The 20,961-nt window shown below is 46.5% G+C and overlaps 1 protein-coding gene across 3 annotated transcripts in view; it reads right to left on the reverse strand.

The window, feature by feature from the left end:
- rapgef5b (Rap guanine nucleotide exchange factor (GEF) 5b) overlaps positions 1–20,961 on the reverse strand; it is a 31,745-nt gene that overhangs the window by 8,022 nt on the left and 2,762 nt on the right. The window contains exons 5-14 of one of the 3 annotated variants that reach the window (XM_076970756.1): positions 20,511–20,679; positions 16,388–16,469; positions 14,638–14,689; positions 14,356–14,426; positions 12,648–12,770; positions 8,971–9,086; positions 8,066–8,166; positions 1,982–2,060; positions 745–889; positions 556–653 (exon numbers count right to left, since the gene is read on the reverse strand). In XM_076970756.1, coding sequence (XP_076826871.1) covers positions 556–653; positions 745–889; positions 1,982–2,060; positions 8,066–8,166; positions 8,971–9,086; positions 12,648–12,770; positions 14,356–14,426; positions 14,638–14,689; positions 16,388–16,469; positions 20,511–20,679 — 1,036 coding nt within the window. Of the gene's footprint in view, positions 1–555; positions 654–744; positions 890–1,981; positions 2,061–8,065; positions 8,227–8,970; positions 9,087–12,647; positions 13,850–14,355; positions 14,427–14,637; positions 14,690–16,387; positions 16,470–20,510; positions 20,680–20,961 lie in introns of those variants that run through there. The other 2 variants (XM_076970755.1, XM_076970757.1) reach the window with 2 other exon arrangements.

Here is a 20,961-nt window from a genome sequence, read left to right on the forward strand (position 1 = left end):
GCTGTAGATGGGGTTAGGTGAGGATAGTCCCACTTATCAATACACTTGCCAAAAACACAAACAGGCCAAAAATAAAGGATGAACAGATTTTTTTTTTTTTGTATCATGTAATTCATGTTTCTCATTATCCGCCTGAATCCACGTTCCCCCTTCGAGTGTCCCAGGCGACAGATATGGGAAGAATTTCAGAGACCTCCGCATTTCAGTATGGCACATTTAAAAATACTCCTCTGGAAATCACCATTGTTTCTGGTTTTTTTCCACCTTGTGAATAGCCTCGTTTGTTCTGAAGGCTGACGTGACCCGTAGGGTGACATTCATCTATTTTCGGTGCCCTAGCTCTGTATTTTTCAGCTAATGGCATGCATGGCCTTTTAAATCAGGCTCATTCATGTCAAATAGATTGTGAAATGTGTTAACCACAATATTAAAGCCACTTGCTTTTCATGAATACCTCCTCTGAGGGTCGTGTACATACACACACGACCATCCGGGTACATCTGTAATATCACGTGTAATTCAGTCAGTGGGTGGGTTTGTTTTGAGGGCACCTACTGTCTACGCTGCATCCGCAGAAGCTTCTGAAGGTCCTTCAGCTCCTTCTCCAGACACGGATACTCGTACAGGTCGTCCAGGACGTTCCCGTACAGGGTCTTCAAAAGAAGACTTGCACGTGACCCGACGTTTCCGCAGCGCGAGAGCCGAGCGGGTCACGAGCGTCAGGACCCGGGCCGCCCCCCTTACCTTCATGAAGAGCCTGGTGTGCTGGTCCTCCTGCAGTGAGGCCCTGCAGAGGGCACTCCACTGGGACAGCAGGTGTAGCACTTTGCGCTTCCTGGTCAGATTCTCCTTCCCCTCGTCCTTCGGCCGGCCTCGCTTCAAACAGTAGGTGGGGCAGAGAGCGGTCAAGGCATCAAAGCGTGGAGACATCAAAGCACGAAGCTACGGAGGCTTCAGTGAAACGCACCTGCGCTTCCCTGGGAGAGGATGGGCTCTTCTACGACACTTAAAGGACGGCACCGACACCGTTTTAATGACGTACACTAAACGGGTCCTGCCTGGCAGAGACACGGCGCTCTGTGATTAGATGCACGTGTGAATTCCTGCTCATTAAAATTATTACATTTAGGGGCTATAATATTTAGAGCATAGTGTGTTTCTGGAGGCAATTACAGGGCTTGGTATAACAGCACCAATGGTGGATAAGGTTTATTGTGAAAAAGTACTGCAATGTAGTTGCATCACCATCTGGTGTATGGGTGGGGTGGGGGGATGTATGAGCCCTCAACCCGTCATGGTACGGACGTTATGGTTCGGTTGATGCAGCAGAGGATGTGTGGTAGCCTGTGTGCAAAGATGAACATAACGCAGAATCGAATTTCGCAAGCACAAATTCCACTCCAACCTTAAGCCACAGGTCATTATCAAGTTAGCAACATGCCATGCTTAGCTTAGCTCAAGCATGCTGGAGTCTGAGATCACCCTGTGGCCAACGCGAATGACACACAGGTGCTAGAAGACCTGTCTGCTTCTTTCAAATGAGCTATGTAGGAAAGACTCCCAGTGAACTACCCTTTGCCTGAGGTGGAACAATTTATTAATTTTTTATGTACGAACTTTTTTAAAACAAGACTCTTCAGTTTTGTATCTAATTAACTTTTTCCAACCAGCCCTACAAAATATCACCTGTGTGAGAATGGTATGTTAACACTTTACTACATAATACACTATAGACTGTACCTGCACACCTCATACGTGGATGACTGTGTGACTCAATGACTGTAGGTAGAACAAACAGTCACTTCCATTACTGTCCTTTCAGAAGAAATAAAAAGAATAGTAGTATTGTGCATTCTGGGGTTTTTTGCTGCATTTTCTCCTATCGCACTGATCTCGTACTGCAGCGTGGTGCGACCTGAACCACGACGCGGTGTGACTGTGTGTTTGTGCATGTGTGTGCTGGGTGGGACCAGAAGGATATTGTCCAAGCAGAGCTTGGCAAAGGTCGCTGGTGGACATGATCACTGGATAAGTCAGCAAGAAGTCGTCCAGAAGGGTCTCTGAAGAGCAACCAAAACACAGCCATTAAAAACAAATCATGAACAAGACATTAAAACAGGAAATACTGTGCAGTACATAATGTAATACGTGTCCATATTACATTATGTACTTAGACTGAGATTCCCTAAATTAAGTAATACCCTGTCCTCTCTAAACAGCACTATAATAAGCATGTTATGTTATTATCTGCTAAATGAGGTAATTTCATTTTTGGATTTCTACGAGTCTAACAGCACCAAGTGCTTTGCTATTTGTAAATGTGAAGGTTGTGTGGATTCACACTGGATCAGACTGGATTCTCTCTCCCCATTTTATTGCCCTTGTCAATTCCAGGGCATTTACAAAAAGGCTGTTTTGCCTGTAAGCACAGTGCGCTGATGTAGATGTGATCTCGGGATGAATGTAGATGTGATCTCGGGCTGAATGTATGGCTCCTTGTCCCTGAAATAAACAGCACTGCTCCAGCGGTCACCTTCAAACAGACTGGAACTTGTTTCTGGACTCTACGCTCAGGTCCACAGTGTATCTTCTCTGGCCACAACGAGACGAGGTTCCTTAGTTTGGATGATTAAGAATTAGATTGGATGATTAAGAGCCTTAAATTTAAGGTACAGCCTATTAAAATGCCAGGAGCAGATTGGCTGGCAGATAACCTCATTGACAGGATGGACAGAGGGAGGGTGAGCTGACAGGGCGGGGTTCCCCTTTAACGACCCTTAACGAGGATGCCCTCTCCCCAGCAGATCATTGGCTCACTGCTTGCCTAATGACTTGGCATTCCGCCCGGTCCTTGCTCTCACACACACACACACACACACACACACACACACACACACACACACACTCCATCCGCCATGGCCCGCTCACTTCACACACGGAACTCATGGGGGAGGCAGGTGTGTTCACATCAGTCAATGGGCGTTCAGCTTCTTACCGCAAAAGATAGAAACCTAACAGCTACCAGGCAGCTGACTGAACATCCAAACATTCTGTACAGACTTGAGAACTGTGTTTGAAAATACGATTTTACATTTCAACAAATCAGACAATTTAGGTAGAGAGAGAGCGAGAGAGAGAAAAAAATGAAGGAGAAATCAGGATGGAAACAGAGAGAGAGAAATTACGATGAAACCAGGATAGAGAGAGAGAGAGAGAGAGAGAGAGAGAGAGAGAAAGAGAGAAGGAGCAACCAGCATAGACAGAGACATGAGAATCACTATGTGGATTTCTGAATTAAAGGCAACAGAGGTGCTTCACCCTAAGCCAAAATCCTATTTGCAGCACTCTCTTTGCTGGCTGGTGTGTGTGTATGGTGTGTTTGCAGTGTTGTAAATTCCACTTTAATTTCACACTTACTTCCCCTAGCTTTGTGTGTGTTTTGCTCCAGTGAAGCCTCACACGATTATGGTAATCCGCAGAGCACAACAGTGTGTGCTGCAGTCCATGGTGCACACATACATGTTGAAACACACTCACGCTCACGCTGTATATGTCCTACAGAGTCAGATATCCATCAGAAAGGTCCTACATACACAGGCTCACCCAGCAGGACTGGGCTCCCTTTGAACTCACTCCGTCCAGTTCATTCAATTCAGCTCAGCCAATTCAGTCAACGGGGTGAATTCAAATGAGACTTTCCTTGACTCACTTTTAAGAAAACATTTTCTAATCGTTTATATTACCTCACTGAATTTGTGATCCAAAGTAATCCCAAAATGAGTTAGTACCTTTAGTGTCAACATTTATCTGGTGGGTCAAGATAAGGGGCAGCTGCTCGCTGCCTTTCTCTCCACCTCTCTCTTCCTGCTTCTCCACCTCTCTCTTCCTGCTTCTCCACCTCTCTCTTCCTGCTTCTCCACCTCTCTCCACCGCTCTCCCAGCCCAATGATTTGGAACATGGGTGCCCCAGGGATGACCCAAAACCACGTGACGAGATATCTTGGATTCTTCAAGTCAGATGCATGTTCAAGACACAGGTGGCCTTGGCCGAGGAGATACTATTCATCATAATAGCACAGCTGACAGCTACAAGCTAAATGGGATGGAATTAAACCTAAAGGACACAAAGATAGCATACTCAAATACCAAGAGAGCAGAAACATACCACTTAATGCATCTCGCCTGCCCTAAAACTACAAAAGGTCTAACAGGATCAAACCATGTATATAAACTAACCAACCGGAGAAAGTTCTGCCTTCAGCTCGGAACTGTTTACACCTTCTAGCCGTGAAACATGCAGTGCTTTGCTGTGCCGTTCCACGCAGCACCTGACCGTCAGCAGACAGACAAGCCCCTCGAGCGGAGACGATCTGGAACAGCGGGGCGCGAGGACGTCTCACGTGCGTTCGGCACACGTCGTGCTCCGAGACGGGGAAGTGCGCGGGTGCGAGGTCGGTGCCTCCGGTTTGAGTTAAGTAGTTGATTACGTTTCTCCGGTTTGAGTTAAGTAGTTGATTACGGTTCTCCGGTTTGAGTTAAGTAGTTGATTACGGTTCTCCGGTTTGAGTTAAGTAGTTGATTACGTTTCTCCGGTTTGAGTTAAGTAGTTGATTACGTTTCTCCGGTTTGAGTTAAGTAATTGATTACGGTTCTCCGGTTTGAGTTAAGTAATTCATTACGTTTCTCCGGTTTGAGTTAAGTAGTTGATTACGGTTCTCCGGTTTGAGTTAAGTGATTTATTACGTTTCTCCGGTCATCCGGACGGAGCAGCTTGGAGCTGCTGCTCATTGTTCCCCAATTATCTCCAGCAGGATCAGCTGCCCAGCGCGACCTCCGCTGCTACAGAGACCGACTTCAGTAAAGGGAAAACAAAGAGCACAATGGAGGAGAACCCTCTGCCCATAACGCACCCAATACTCCCTCGCCAGGCTCACCAGTCAAACATCAGTAAGCTCTCTGTTAAAACACTGGCTGAAAGGATTTTTAAATGAAGTTAACTTTAAATTAGTGCAGGGATTCTGCAGCGTGTGTGAAATGAGAGCTTAGGCCCTGCAGTGCAAATAGGGCATTTAACACACTAGTGCATCCTGTAAATACTCATGAGCCATCACAGTTCCATCAAAGAAAACAGTTCCACTAACAAGATGGATAGATAATAAGACTGATATCTCCTGGTAATAAGAACAGCCGTGTAAAGGCAGTGCACATGCTAGACCTGCAAGCTCTGATCCTCTGACGTTTCGTCTGAAAATACCAGATGTCCCGACACAGCTTCAGTAAGGTTTCTTCTGTTCGTCGGTGACAATAGACCATCAAATCACATTGCCTGAAGTTAAGATTTTTCTGTTTATATTAGATTTTATATACATAAACACACAGACATGCACACCCACATTTACAACTGACGACTGGTAAAGATAATAATTACTAGCACATCAGAAGTAGTGCCAGTCAGCTCATGGTAGCCATGAATAAACATCTCTCATCTATGTATTATATGACAACATTAAGCATAACTAAAATAAAAATAACAAAAAAAATATCATATTACTTATCCCAGCATACTTTTGGAACATTGAAGATGTGAAGTGCTGGATGTCTGGATAAAAGAGCCCGTCAGGACTAGACTAATCAATGCCTTCAAGGCTAGCTTACACTTGACTCCCTGCCTTTACCAGTGCTCATATTCCTCCATGTACCAACCACGCTGTCCATAAGGTTGTAAACTAGGATTGCATGCACACTGCTGACAGATCCCTCAAAAGCAAATCTCTGGCTGAGTGAAATCGATACTTGTATTCACACAAGGGTGTGGTGGGCCTCACAGCCACGCACACGCGTACACACACACACGGCCTATTCGAGTATCTCTCTCTGCATTCACAATGCCCGTCACCCAGAAAGCTCTCAGCGTCTGCGACTACCCGTCATCGTCTTGAAGACGGCGACTCCAAATGTTCCCGCTGCATCGGGGCTTCACCAGGTTGCTCATGGCCGACGGCCAACGCTAAAGCCACGGTCTCGGGGCAGAGCGCCAGCCATCGCACCAAAGTGTTTACTGCCATGTCACTGAAGCCACAGTAGCTTCACCCTGTGCGTAAATCCCCGGACCTGAAGAAAGTTCAGCACGCGCTTACAAGCAGGAGCCGTTTCACTGTTCAGAAATCACCCGGGCTCTTCCCCACTCGCCAGTCGCAACATTTTACCTGGCAACACTAAGGAGACAAGCTGTGGGCACTAACCTCATGACTACACACACATGAACACACACACTTGGCCCATACATGCAGCATGAAATAAGGCAGACGGAGTGATTGGTTAGACTATATGCAGTAATAAATTGTTCTGGTTACACTGTGGAAGCACATGATACCAGTAAGTCCAGTAAGACCGGGGTGGCAACCACAGGAAACGAAAGAGAAGAAAGAGCATGTTCAGTATCTCATCTGGTAGAGCATGTCCAGCTCCACACCAACACTAAGGTCATGGGTTCATTTCCCAGGGAGCACGTGTACAGTCGCACTGATAAATATGCAAGTCGCTCTCAAAAAAAGAGCATCTGGCAAGGGGCATGGATGTTAAAAAGAACAAGAACGTGAGGGGAAACAGAAAGAGTGAGAGAGGACAGGAGAAAAGAGGGGGAGAGAAAATGACAGAAGAGAGCGGCAGGCCATACAACAGCAATTAGCCATCATTGGCTTTAATGAGGTTAGCGCTCACTGGAGCAGCCCGCAGCTGAGACTAGCACAGCTGTAGCGAGAGCTGCCTCTCGGCTTGAGGAAACCGTGCTCACTACAGAACATCGCACGCCCGTTTCCTTTGCATTTGATCACGCAGCAAGAAAAAAGTAAACAAAGCAGCATCAATAACGTTACTGTTACGCTGAGGCGTTAACCCAAACGAAGATGTAAACCGATGTGAGGGTTGTTTTCGACAGAGCAGACCACCACGGACTCATTGATCGTGTTTCTACTCGGCTCCACATCCTTCTGTTATGTCTTCAGGGTTTACACCGCACGGTGGTGGGCTTCCTCCACAGGGAACGGGGATCAATGCAGTGACATCAAAACGCCCCGACGAGAACAAACGACAAACTGAGCGACCTGCGAATCTGACAGACAGTCCCTGTGAGGACCATCACACGCCCCTCAGTGGCCTCGCCATATACACAATGCCACATTACCAATAGGTTTCCAATATGCACCTGGGAGTCATATTTGAGGCAAGTATGACCTAGTCTGATTAATTATGCCTCAACTTCATGTTAAATTCTCACGGCCTTAATTTCTCATATCTGTACAGATATGTGCACGTTCTGACCCATTTGCCCTCACAGCTAGCCCAGGAGAACCGGTGCCGTCCCTTTATTTTTAATTCACACACCACTGGTCTCATCTTTGAACTGGTGCTTGCTAAACACAGCCTGCACCAGCCATGACACACACTCCCAGCTCTAAACGACACCGGGTCGCTCAACCGAGACCGACTGGACATGCCACAGGCACACGCCACACAATGTCACTGAAGTTCAATAAGACCCATAGCTTATAGAATCCAAGAGCCTCGTCATGGCTAAATAGCAGTGCTGAATAATATTTTACTGTCTCCATATTCACAACACTCACCTCCTGAAATTGTCAGAGCCTCAATGATTGAAATCAACAAAATTCATGGATGTACTTATTTTACCACAGGCTACACTGCAATCTATACCATCAGCTGCTCACGTTTACAGCTGAACGCACCAGAGCCAGATTCCAGCATCGATGTCTCCTTTTAAGTGCCTCCCCACTGCTTAAATGCCTGGACCACAGTGCTGATTTACTGATGTTGTATTTAAATGTTTGACATAAGCACACTTTAGTATTAGCAGTACAGCACTCGCACGTTGTAAGAAACTGACGGACGCAGGAAACGAGTGCTACGTTACTGGCATTCTGCCTGGTGATATCAACAGGAACCGTTCAACAGCTCTGTACGTTTGTGACGACGACTTGTAGCCTACAGTGCTCGGGGATGTGAGTGAAGCGAGCCGTGTTGTGTTGGCGGGTGGCGGGTGGCTCACCTGGCTCTTTGGCTTGCAGGCTCCCGCGTTCTTCGTCCAGCCTCAGGTTGCTCAGCAGGTGCTCCAGGACCTTCTCGGGGGCGGCGGGCACGCTGGCGTACCTGTGCGAGAGAGAGGAGTCACTGGAGTCCTCCTCCTCGAAGGAGGAGAGCGAGCGGCTGCTGCTGCCGCACCACTCCTCTTCCTCGGTGCCCTCTTCGTCGATGTAACGGAAGTAGGGCACGTCGAAGGTGGGCAGGGTGGCCCGCTCGCTGCTGCTGCCGCTGCTGCTGTCCAAGCCCCCGTCTTCGTCCTCGTCCTCCTCCTGCTCCACCAGCGCCACCAGCGTCGCCCTGCCCTCCGGCGGAGGGTCAGGGGTCGCCGCACGCCTGCTGCCCATTCCGGCGCGAGCCTGGACCTAGCGCATGGAGCCCGAGACGGCGCCGGGCGCTGGGGGGGGCGGAGCTCGGAGAGGCGCGGTCCGGGGGAGAGGGGCGAGAGGCTGGACGCTGCACACGCCCCACACCCCGCACACCCCGCACACCCAGCTGCCTTCAGCCTCTGGAGCGACGGCTCGGAGAACAGCACGCACGGGAGGACGTGGAGATACAGCACATCCTCACTGGGTACATGCAGCGTGTGTGTGTGTGTGTGTGTGTGTGCACAGTAGAGAGTATGACGGCGAATGATTTCAGGAAGGGAGAGTAGGAAGGACAGTTCTAGAGAGAGAGAGAGAGAGAGAGAGAGAGAGAGAGAGGGAGGGAGGGAAGAAAAAAGCAGTGAGAGAAAGAGAGAGGGAGAGAGAGAGGGAGCTGGCTGGAAAATGTGGGAGAGGAAACGACTACAGGCGGATAATAAGTGCGGAGAGGGGGGGGGAGTGTCTGCACGTACGTGTGTCTGTGTGTGTGTGTGTGTTTGCCGCTTACCTCCTGGCAGAGGAAGAGGAGGAGGGTGGTGGTCGTGCTGACGTCGTCCTCCGTAGCAGCAGCCTCTCTCGGCCGCCCTCCCTCACACACACGCGGACTGCTGCGTCACCGAGGGGCTGTGGAGAGGGAGGTGATCACCAACGAGACTCCCCCTCCTCCTCCCCTTATTTCCATCACAATGCTCCTCTCAGCCCACATCACCACATCAAACGGCGTCACATGCATTCACATCGTCTCCCGCCAGTCCGACGCGCGCATCCATATTCATATATGGATATACACAAATATTAATGACTCTGATATTCATAAATCTTCATTGCTCCTGTCTAAAATGGGTGCTGCAGTTAGCTTTATGTACTGCTCAGGGTCCCCCCCCATCTCTGGGTGTGTGCATGTGCGGGTTTATGTATTAGTGACGGGCGTTCTTTGAACAAAGGGAAGCGTGTGTACGAGTCTCACGTTTTACTGTCTCTATGGGGCCCTGCTAGAACTCCACCTCATCACTTGGGTGTTATCAATCTTCTACGTTCTGTGCTCACACACCCGAGTGATCATTCCACACGTCAATACCATAGGCTGCTCCTTCTCTTTGCCACCAACATGAGCAGAAACTTGGTCTAAAATACACAAAAGCCCATAAATCTGAGTCAGACGCTCATCTGTCTGCTCCCTGCACCACATCCTGCAGGACGTCCGTGTGGCGTTATGGTGGTGTGTGTGTGCTGCCCTGCTGTGGTGTAAGAGACGCAGGTCGGTGGGTAGGGGCTGCAGGCATAACGCACGTGGCTCTCAGCAACATCGTCCGAGTGGTTCTATGTCTGCAAGGGAGAGCCTGTATGTAAACATTAAGCGGTGTGGTCTGGTCCGGTCCCGTGTGCAGCAGCGAGACTGGGGCGGGCCGAGTTCCTGTTGGAGCGTTTGTATTGCTGATCTGCAAACACTGGCATTTGAGTTCAGATGGCAAATAGGGGCGTGTCTCTTCAGCACAAATCCTCAACAAAACAAGTCCAATGTGAGTGTGACGGTAACATGGTAGCCACACTGTGTGTGTGTGTGTGTGTGTGTGTTTGTAATTTAATGAGCAGGCCTCATCACATGTGCACTGTGCATGACCCACAGTACTTCAACTGCCCATCAGCCAGCTCCGTGTGTGTGTGTGTGTGTGTGTGTGTGTGTGTGTGTGTGTGCACGCACATATAATTAGGAAGACAGACAGTCTGGAACAGCCAGCACTTTTCTGCTCTAATTGCCTGTAGCACTGAAGCATCGAAAGACCTTTAGCGATCCTGTTCTCACAAACAGATGCATAAATGCGTCTTGCACAGTCAGTCAACTGCAAACTCCGAACGCACGCACACGTGTGCACGCGTTGGAGCACGCACACACACGCGTGTGCTCACGCACACACTTCATGCACACATCTAATTAAAAGTGGTTCACTTTGTGGCAATCGCTTCTCATTTAGGAAAGTGTGCTGACATGCAGCCTCGTCTGCGGGTAGCGAGTTCCATGCAGCGCACGCCATTAAGGTGCCCAGAAGAGCGTGGTCAGGGTTTAGAAGAGCATGGTCAGGGTTTAGCTGAGGCCCTCGTGCTGACCGTGCTGTAGGCCAGGGACATGAACACTTAGTCCTGAGGTCAGCGTTCCTACAGCTACACCTCTGCTACACATGGCAGGATTTACACAATGGCTGTTGTGGACTGTGGACATGGTTGTGTCCAGCCCCTTATTGAAACCATTACTCTTGTGAGGTTAATATATATTTATCGATTTTTAGTAATCAAGGCCAAATTACCCCCCCGCCCCACCTCCACACACACACACACACACACACACACACACACACACATATGCTAATCTAAAGCCTCACCCAATCAAAGACCACCTTTAAAACCACTGGCTACTAAGGACCATCTGAAGGGTCTATATATGGGCTCAAAAACACTCAGGCACACAGACACTGAGACCATCCTGCCGGATGGTAACAGATATTTCTGCCTGACACCATAATACCTCCCTAATAACACTAAACAGATGCATTCATTTTCTGCTTAAATTTGAGAGAAAAATATCTGAATTAGATGCAAACATTGCACCAATTCAGTAAAATGTTCCGTTATGGTTGGTAGCTGAACTGAGTAGCTACATCTAAAGTGTGCGTCATCGTTCAGATCAAACATCTTGTTCAACACCAAAATACCCACTTAACATGGGAATGGAAATTAGAAAACATAATAGCAGTTCTCATTCAATCGAGTTACACAACTGCTTGGAAACCCATCAAGCCCGTGCAGTAGAAGCTTCTGGAAGGTCACACTGTTCATCCCAGTGATTACGGGACATTTCCGTGTCAGATCCTCTTTTGCTTCATAGACAACAGAGACAAAGATGCTTAGTATTATATCACCACTGAAGCTTTTCAATCTTCAGGAATAAACATCTTTCCTTCATCATTAATGAAACATCACGTGATTCAGCATCAGTATGTATTATGCACCTTTCTTCACATGTACACACTTAAACCCAATACAGTCAGCTCCCACTATAATGATCCATCATAAAAACACTGCTGCATCATTGAGACAGGAAAGGCTGTCAATACCTAAATCTTTCTTTCATTTTTGATGGATTTGAACATATATTTCTAACTGAAGACATTTCAGGCTTGGTTATTCCAAGTGGTTGTAAAAGAAAGCCATTTAAAGAGCTTTTAAAGCGCTGACAAGCTAAGCTAAGTGGAGCACATCTCTTGCTGTTCACTTCAACCTACATCACCCCCAACATGGCAAACTATGAAACAATAACAGCAAGATGGTGAATGAACCCAAGGAAAATCACAGCATGGGCCTTTAATATAAGGCTGCACAATGAACGTCTAATAAGAAAAGGTCATTAACACAGAGGCATTTGATTTGATGCCTTGGCATAGTAGTAAGCATGACTGGCTTGGTCCAGTCTGGTGACCACTGCGTCAGGTTTTCCTGTCATTGTCATTGACGAGAACTGACAGGAAGTGTAGAACTATGACCTCATGATGTCAGCCAATCAGAGACGAGCATGAGATAATTGGCACCCTGTTCAGAATTGGAAGGTTGAGTCTGCCCCACAAATGTAAACAGAAAAAAAAAGACTCCAACGAGTAACTGCAGTGTATTGTGGTTTAAAAAACTAAACAAAACAAACAAAAAATAACCCAGACAAGCAGGATGTTTGCAAGAAAAGTGCTTTTAAAAGTTAAGGGGTGAAAAGCAGTGAAACTAGTTTATGATCAAATCAGCAAATTTTTAAATCATAACATTAATTCCACGGCTTTCTGTGATCTTATTTAGTAATGCATTTTTTATTACTGTCAAATGTGTGTGTGTATATTATATATATATATATATATATATATATATATATATATATATATATACACACACACATACATATACATACATACATACACACACACACAAACATGACAGTAATAAAAAATGCATTTACACATGTATATTTACAATTCTATATACTAGGTTTCAGGGATCGGTGCAGCCGTCAGAGCACAGACATAACTTCAGATTTTTTGTAAATATTAAATATTAAACACATCAAGTCCTAAATTCAACAGAGTGATTCTAGCAGTGGGCAGGGCTGGAGATGAAGGACTTGTGCGTGAGAGCCGTGTGCCATCTTACCTCGGCAGGCCGTTCCGACGGTCTCAGCGGGCTGCGGAGCAGACGGCAGCCGTCCATGGCCAGTCTCTGGACCATCTCCATGCGGCCTACATCCTCTCGGTCCCGGGAGATGGCCCCGGGGCCCTGCTGCAGTGCAGGGGACACAGAGAACACGTATCTCAGGCCACAGTCCCACGCCATGGGGCCGGAGCGCTCGGGGGCCAGCCCGGCCTCCGTGGATGGCTGAGCAGGCCGATGCCGAGGGGTCCGTCTGCCTTCCCTGGGGTGAGACGGAGCTCTGCAGACCGTTTCAGGAGAGACTGCTTCTCTAGTCCAGTGCACAGAGTTCAGTGAGCTGCAGGAGACATGCTTTAGAGTTATGGATGCCCGAGCCACTGTAGGCATGTCGCCTTAGGCGGACAGAGAACCTGCCTCTCTCTTTTCCTCCCTTTCTCTCTCTCTCTCTCTTTCTCTTTGCCTTATGCACAAAGGCAAGTGGTGGGCGGAGGGGGCAGGAAACATCTGGTAGTGGCTCGAATCCTGAATAGGAAGTTTCACAATCTCCAGAAAGAGGGAGAAAGCAGGGCATGTTATGAGGAGTGTGTGGACGAGGGCAAGGTCCTCCTCACTGGACATGATGCTCTCAGGACTAGTGAAACACCGCACGCTAAGCTTAGAAGTATCTTAGAAGAATACAGCGATGTGAGTGTCCAATGGCCATTCATACAGAGGTACGCAAACTAACACCGATACTCTAATTTTGACAAGAATTCCATTCATTGTGTCATTGTGTTCCACGGACGTTTCTAGACTTGTTTACATGCCACTGTAAACAATACAGTCTTTTTACTTGCTGAAGCATTCTATATTTATCCATATTCTTTCTATATTTATTAACAGAAAGAATGACAGGGATTTTCAAAAATTCATGACGCTGGTATCAGGATGCATCCATCCAGCATTTCAGGATATGAATTCCCATCAGTATCCACAACCCCCCCGCCACCTCTAAACACCTGCACATGCATTCATAGACATACATAGATAAATGATTCATAGACAGAAGTCTTGTGACCTCATCCTGGAAAGGAATTTGCCCCAACTACACAAAAGAAATTCCATCTTTGTTCTGCTGGCTATATGAAGCAGCTTAACGCAGGCACGTTCCACACGGAGAACACCAGCACATTCCAGACAACTTAGTACTGAGTGCTGAATATGGAGAACAATGTACAATTAACCTGAAGCCCAAAGGGAAATACCTCACTGTCGTGTGGTCCCCCCCATTTGCATAAAAAACAGACATAGTAAAATTTGTTTACTCTTTAAATATACAAGCACATACACATAGTGAATATGCCATCTTGCAATTTTATAACCACTGTATGTTTTATAGTATCCCAGCATGCACAAATTAACATAAGGTATACAAAGTTGTTCACTTACATTACAAATCATTTCACTAGTTGCCCATAATCCTTCATTATACTACATAAACCTGAAAGAACAGAGTTAGCACTACGCAGGACTCTCATGTCCCATGGTATAGATCCAGCAGTCCAAACACTGGACTGGACAACGTCCCTCTCTGCCATGTCCATGTCCTGGTAAATGTCCATGTTTAACTGATCACTGGGTAACACTCATTCAGGACAACATGTCTAACTTAAGACAGCGTGGATGAAAATGTCCTGAACTCTTTCAGGACTTTCAGGATTTACCACAGTACCTTTTGCTCACTTGAACATGCTGCCTTGGACGGGAGGTGGTCGGGATGTCCCGCACTAACGCTCTTGGTCACTGTAAAAGACATTATTAAAGAATGAGTTAGTGCACTACACACTCTAGTGTGCAGATATACACCAATACACTTACTATTGAACAGTAAGCATTCAAAAGTCTGTGTTTTTGCACCTCACACTACGGCCAGCATTTGAATGGCAACACATCATCCTGAAACTTCCTGGCTGTGTATCAGAGAACTAAAAAGACGCTAACGGACGGGCCTTACCTGATTTGCTGTGCGCTTTGCGGGCCAACGCTGCCACCAGCTCAGTCTGCACCTGTTCAAACACAGTGTTTCAGCAGGAGCTCCGGGCCTCGGCACAGACGCAGACAACCACAGGCAGACGGCCACGGGCAGACGGGCTCGGGCAGACGGGCTCGGCTACAGGTGCCAAGGACACGGACAGGGGCTGATAAAAGCGCCACCTCTCCGCTGAGCTCCTGTGGGTCCTTAAGGACTCCCAGTACTCGCACGGCTCTCAGTTTAGGCTGTAGTCCCGTGTTGGGGAATTTACAGGAACGATTCTGGGACATTTGAAGAATACTGCATAGCCAAGAAGGTGAAATCGTCAGCCTTACATCAGCCATATGACCACATTCATGAATAAATATCGCACAGATATTTTAACACAACATGCAGTTGGATTTGCCAGTCACTGGGTCGGCTAATAACTAAGCAGCCTGCCAAGAGAAACCAAATACACACTCACCAGCTACTTTATTCGATCACATAACTGCACTCACTGGCCACTGAAGTTGCCTATAAGTGTGTCCTTACTGGTTGTAGACAATTTTATACTAGACACAACTCAGCCACCACAGCATTCACCTCTAGTATAACTGTAGGAGTATTAGTACAAGTTCACTATGGCTCAGGTCATATTGCATGTTTGTACACTCTGCAGTGACCTTGAGTATGGGGAAGGTGGTATATTTAAACTTGACACAAATTGTGTGGTCACAAATCAGGCAAAGCATCTAAGAAAGTCCATTTACAATTTACAAGTTCCTGAATAAAGTGATCCATGAGTGTATATCATGAATCTGCTAGGAAAATGTTTAGAAAAGCGTTCATGCAGGCAAAGGGGTGTGAACCCAGGTGTGCAACAGGTAATGGGGGTGTTTAAACAACATCAACTCCCATGAGAGCATGAGTGTCCAGGTTCAGCCCAGTGAAAAACAGTACGAGAACCATCCCACTGTGACCCTGGCACAGCCACAGATAGTGCCTTTCAACTCAGTTCCATGGAGAAGTACCTCCCCACATATACTGCTGACAACGTCTTCAGACAGGATTTATTTATAATGGCTTCAAGCGTTATCGGGTCATGAGGTATCTCTGCAGTGGGTCTGATGTTTTACATGTGTACTGCAAACAGTACATGAGAAAGCGACCCAATAAATGCATTTGGCACTCTGAAGCGACTGTGGCAACAGGACCACAGCAAAGCCCGTATATAATAAGTCACAATCTTACTTTAATATATGACAACAGGGACGCATACTTGAGAGAATGACTCATGAGCTCATGTTAGGAGCCACGTAGCCGCACATAGCTCTGGAGGAGCATGGCGGGAAATTAACGATCCTCTCCACCTGCGGACGGTTTCTATTTCTGCTGCAAGGTGACTGCAGGTGCGTAGCCTCACCTTGAGGAGCGCTTCTATGACACCGCCTCCGTGGCTGGAGGCAGAGCGAGCTCAGCGAGGCCCGGGAGCGCACGTATTGGATCAGTGCGCTGACCTGCAGAGCGGCTGCGGCGAGCGCAGGTGCGGTTCGTTCCGCACCTGCTGGCCCGTCTCGGAGGCCACAGGTGACTGGTAACGATTCCGCAGCCCTTACGCAGCTCCCTTTCGCCTCGTGAATCCGGCCGCACCGGAGCAAGCCGAGCTGGCGAGCCCAAGGGGTCAGCGCAGCGCTGCCCCCGGTGTTGGACTTAAGAGGTGCTGCCGTGCTACGGGCTGCGGTCTCCTCACCGTTGACGTTAGGCGCTCCAGTGCTCGCATTTGGACAACGTGACTGCACGCTTCAGGACTTTTCTTAGACTCTCCATCGCACCTGCGGATACAGACAGACAAACACGCAAGGGCAGATGACATAAAAGACAAAAATAGACCTACGACAGAAACCCTCACACAATAAAACCTTGGCTGAACGATGCAGCCGGTTAGCCAAAATGGAGCTGTGCGCTCTGCAGTTTTATAAAGTCCTGGGGAAATTGGAGCCATATGGGACAAAGGAGGACTCTGCTATGCTGGAGGGGAAGGGTTGGGACAACAGCGCTCATCTTTGCCCCTTTCTGCCCGAGACACAGCAGTGATGACGCCAGTGTCCACCTCACTGACCCATTTATTTTCGCACAGACAGGAAGAGATTGTGCAAGACGCAGTGGTGAGATGAAGCTGCTTTTAGGTCCGTCTCCCTCCCAGGCAGCGTCCCTGTCTAGGTACTATGCATCAGGATGTGTGTGTGTGTGTGTGTGTGTGTGTGTGTGATTATCCAGGCTTAAACTGGAACGGTGAAAGAGAGGAGGTCCAATTCCATTTTCACATTCAAATCTATGTAAAGCACTGCTGGTGGGGTTTAGGGGAATTAGCTCTGATCTTAAGTTCCTTAGCTAGTTAGTTAATGGCTCAGTCTTAAAATAATCCTTATATTTCAAACTCTTAACTTCCATGCTGAGAGCTTAATTCATACAGACCATTAAAATGTTTGAGACCAGATTAAGTATGAGAAGCCATTATGCAGAGGTCAAGTACACGCAGAACAGAAAAAAAAAAAAAAAAAAAAAAAAAAAACACCTGAGGGGGCAGACAGTAACACAGACTGCTAGATCTGAAGGTCTGAAGAACCTTCCTGAAAGACATGTTCTCTGCCAAGAACATCATTTTGTGACACCTACTGGTGAGTGATAGAACTGCAGGGTGACGTCTTATGTGCAGGGTAGTTACCAATTACATACTAATTGGTAACCAGTGGTCGGCATATGTTTATGGCAAGTGAATTCAGTATAATGTAATCGGCTATATAATATAGGAGCCAGGGGTTAAATCTGATGACAGTCAGAGATAGAAGACTAAGAAGAGTCTTACATAGCCCACATCATACTCAGACATGGCCCTGAGGCTGATGGGGGTGCTGCCATTTAAGATTATTTAAGATTAATAACCTGTGCTGAGGTCAGACCTGGTAGTTCCCCTTTGCTGCTGATCTGAGATCAGATTTCCTGTTACTTCCTTAATGGCAAAGGTGACAGTGTAATGGGATAGTCTACAACAGACTGCAGCCTGGTTTCATCTGAGCAGCTGTTAGAGGACATCATCATTCTGTGAACTGCTACCTCAGAGGAAAGTCAGCAGATTAAGTGTACCGATGAAAGCTAAAAAACTTGGAATCATCGAATGCCTGAAGTTTAGGAGAAAGATCATGCCTGACCTTACTTTTTTCCACTGCTACTTCCAAACCTCCCCCATTTTCTCCATGATGAATGGAGAATCTTGGAGTTCTCCTCCACGCTAGTTTCAGTTGTTGGAACAAAATGCAAAGTGAAAAATATAAATGTCCACATCCCCCTCACAAGAGTAAATGTGAAACTCGAACACAGCAAGGATAATTTTGTACAAACGTATCATGTCATGCTCAACCCGTCTTTCTCCATTTGTGAATGTTTTATTCTTCTCAATTTCATCGCTGTCCTCTTTTGGCTGCTTCTGTGCAGATTTTGACATGGGGGTGTGTTTGACAGTTTGGGGACAGGCTGATGGACATTTCTGTCCTGCTCCTTATTTTGTGCCTGTCAGCACAAGGATGGCATATGACAAAGAGCATGGACAGGGGAGTTAGCTAGGTCAAGATTAAGGTGAACTAGGCGAGTTAGCCAGGTCAAGATTAAGGTGAACTAGGCGAGTTAGCTAGGTCAAGATTAAGGTGAGTTAGGAGAGTTAGCTAGGTCAAGATTAAGGTGAGTTAGGCGAGTTAACTAGGTCAAGATTAAGGTGAGCTAGGTGAGTTAGTTAGGTCAAAAGCAAAACTTGGGTACTTGTCGAACAAGAACAGTGAACAACTTGAAAATGTAACCACACATGTAGAGTGCGATATTCAGGTAAAACTGAATGCAGGTTTTCTTTCTATGCTCAAAAGTTCCACATTTATGCTTGTGAATGGGATATTTACGTGCAGAAAACGGTCCAATGTGCATGTTGATATTTTCACCCTATCTTTCTGTGTCCTCTGTTTTTGGCATCAAAATGACACACGGTAAAGAAGTGGAAACTGCGAGTGCCGTTAGCCAAAAACACGGGAACCAAGAGATGTGACCAGCCAAGCGTGGTAAGGAATTCAAGAAGGCCACATGGCCAGGTGGATGACTCCTGGTTTTACTCATGAGCAGGAAGAGGACGCACAGTGCACAATAGCAAGGAAAACAAGGCCAATGGCTTTACTGGGAAGATCTAGAAAAGATCACCTGGCCAAAGTCATGGCCAATGAACGCGTCTCATTATGTTTTTACTTGGGGTGACGCATGATATCTTACCCACCCACCTTGGACAATGGGAGCATGGGGATCCCAGACAAGGTCAAGGCCAAATATTGTGTCATACTCTGAATGTAAATGGGTAGATATTTTATAGAATTAACAGCTTCATTTGATGGTGCACTGGCTGAAGCTTTTGAAGGAAAAAGCTTTGGTGTCTGAGGTGAGAGAACATGGAGCTCAGGTGGATATAAGACGGTAGAAACAGGTGTTAGGGGCTTTGTGGGAAGGTCTGCCACATGCTTGCTTATGCAGTTTGGTGTTAGAGGCCATAAACTAAGGGCAGCTGTGAAGGAGATGAAAGGACTAGCCAGTAGTTGTGGAAAAGGAGAGCACAGACTGGTTGAGGAAATGGTTGATGGAATGTCTGAGCTGTGTTTTGGTTACATGGAGTGTCTACCTGATGGCACCCATGAAGATCTTGAGATGTTGTGGTTGCTGGAATGAAATGAGTAAGCTGGGCCCTGTGTGGAGATCCATTGGCTTGGTATAGGATATTTGACATGTGTATGACTACAATGCTACTCGAGCATACTAAAGCTTTGAAAATGTTGTAAGGCCAATCAAGCGTGCAGTAGCAGTTAGCTAGTGCCTATTGTTTTGGTAATGACACACAGCGTGTTGGAAGCACCATCCCACACAGAAAGCTTGTACAATACTGAAAATAACCAATGTGACACCAGCGAGATAGTCACTTTTCATGCACACCTTCAAGATGCACTTCAAGAGTTACAGTCTGTGTATGCATACTACTGAGGGGACAGTGCAATGGTAAAATGAATATTTTGTTAAAACCATGTATTGTCATCAAAATATTCACTTCTGAATGACTTACATATTACACACACTTCTCTATGGAAAACAGCTTTGAGTCAGAATTCACGCATACGTGATTTCTACCAATAACCCATAACAATAATGATGTAATATTTTACACACACACCACGTGATTTAGTATTTACACAAATAATCATACTAACAACAATAGAGTTCTATATTTAGAGAATGTGAGATATTGTGACTGTCTATCTCTCTCTCTCTCTCTCTCTCACACACACACACACACACACACACACAATATAAGGGTTCTTTTTGAATGCACACTAGAGCTCCAGCCTCAATACCAACCGTTATGAATTTGCTAAAATAAAGGTTGGATAATGGCCCTCTAATGGTTGGCAAGAAGTGGCGGTGACATTTCAGGATCGAGAAATTTCAGTCATGCCAGTGTCAAAACATGACAGGACAGGCAGTAGATGCCCCTCAAACCATCTCTCAATGATGAAATATGTGCTCATGGGCAAATGGCAACAAAAAAGTGTAAATGTAAAATGTTTGAGGATTTAAAAAATATATAGATTCATGTAGCCAATGTGTGACAGTAACCTTGCATATCTTTCATTTGTCAATCAATTCCAAATAAACACCTTTGAGAATAAAGCATTGAATTGATGCTTTAGAGATAGTTATGAAGGTATTTCATAGTTAGCAATAAACTGAACCAGAGATTAATTTGACTATGTGTAACTTATTCTATATACTTATTCAATACATCTTGTACTTACAGTGTCTGGGTCTCCTTGTGGAGCTGGTTCTGGGGGACCAGCTGTAGGAGGAAACTCACTCCATTATGCCACTGGCTCTGATTTCTGAAGTCACAGCTCTGAGCCTCACAGTCTTCGAAGGAGAACTGGTACAGAGTCCCTGAATCCTCAAACACAGCCTGCCTCTCCACTGGAGCACACACCACATCTCAGTGTTACACCACAATGGCCACAGTGTTCGATCAACTTGGTTTAACTTAACTGTAAGTAAAATCCAGAGTACTCAGTTAAACGCAACACGTCAAACAGTACTAAATAATCTCGGTGAACTCAAACACACAATTCGGTATATAATAACCACGAATGTTGTTAAGATCATTCGGAAATATAAGGAACGTACACCATCCACTTCATTAGTGGATCCCCTGCATCCACAGTCACTCGACACTTTATTAAGCAAGACGAGCGCAAG

Source organism: Brachyhypopomus gauderio, chromosome 13 (assembly GCF_052324685.1).
Source record: "Brachyhypopomus gauderio isolate BG-103 chromosome 13, BGAUD_0.2, whole genome shotgun sequence".
NCBI lineage: Eukaryota > Metazoa > Chordata > Actinopteri > Gymnotiformes > Hypopomidae > Brachyhypopomus > Brachyhypopomus gauderio.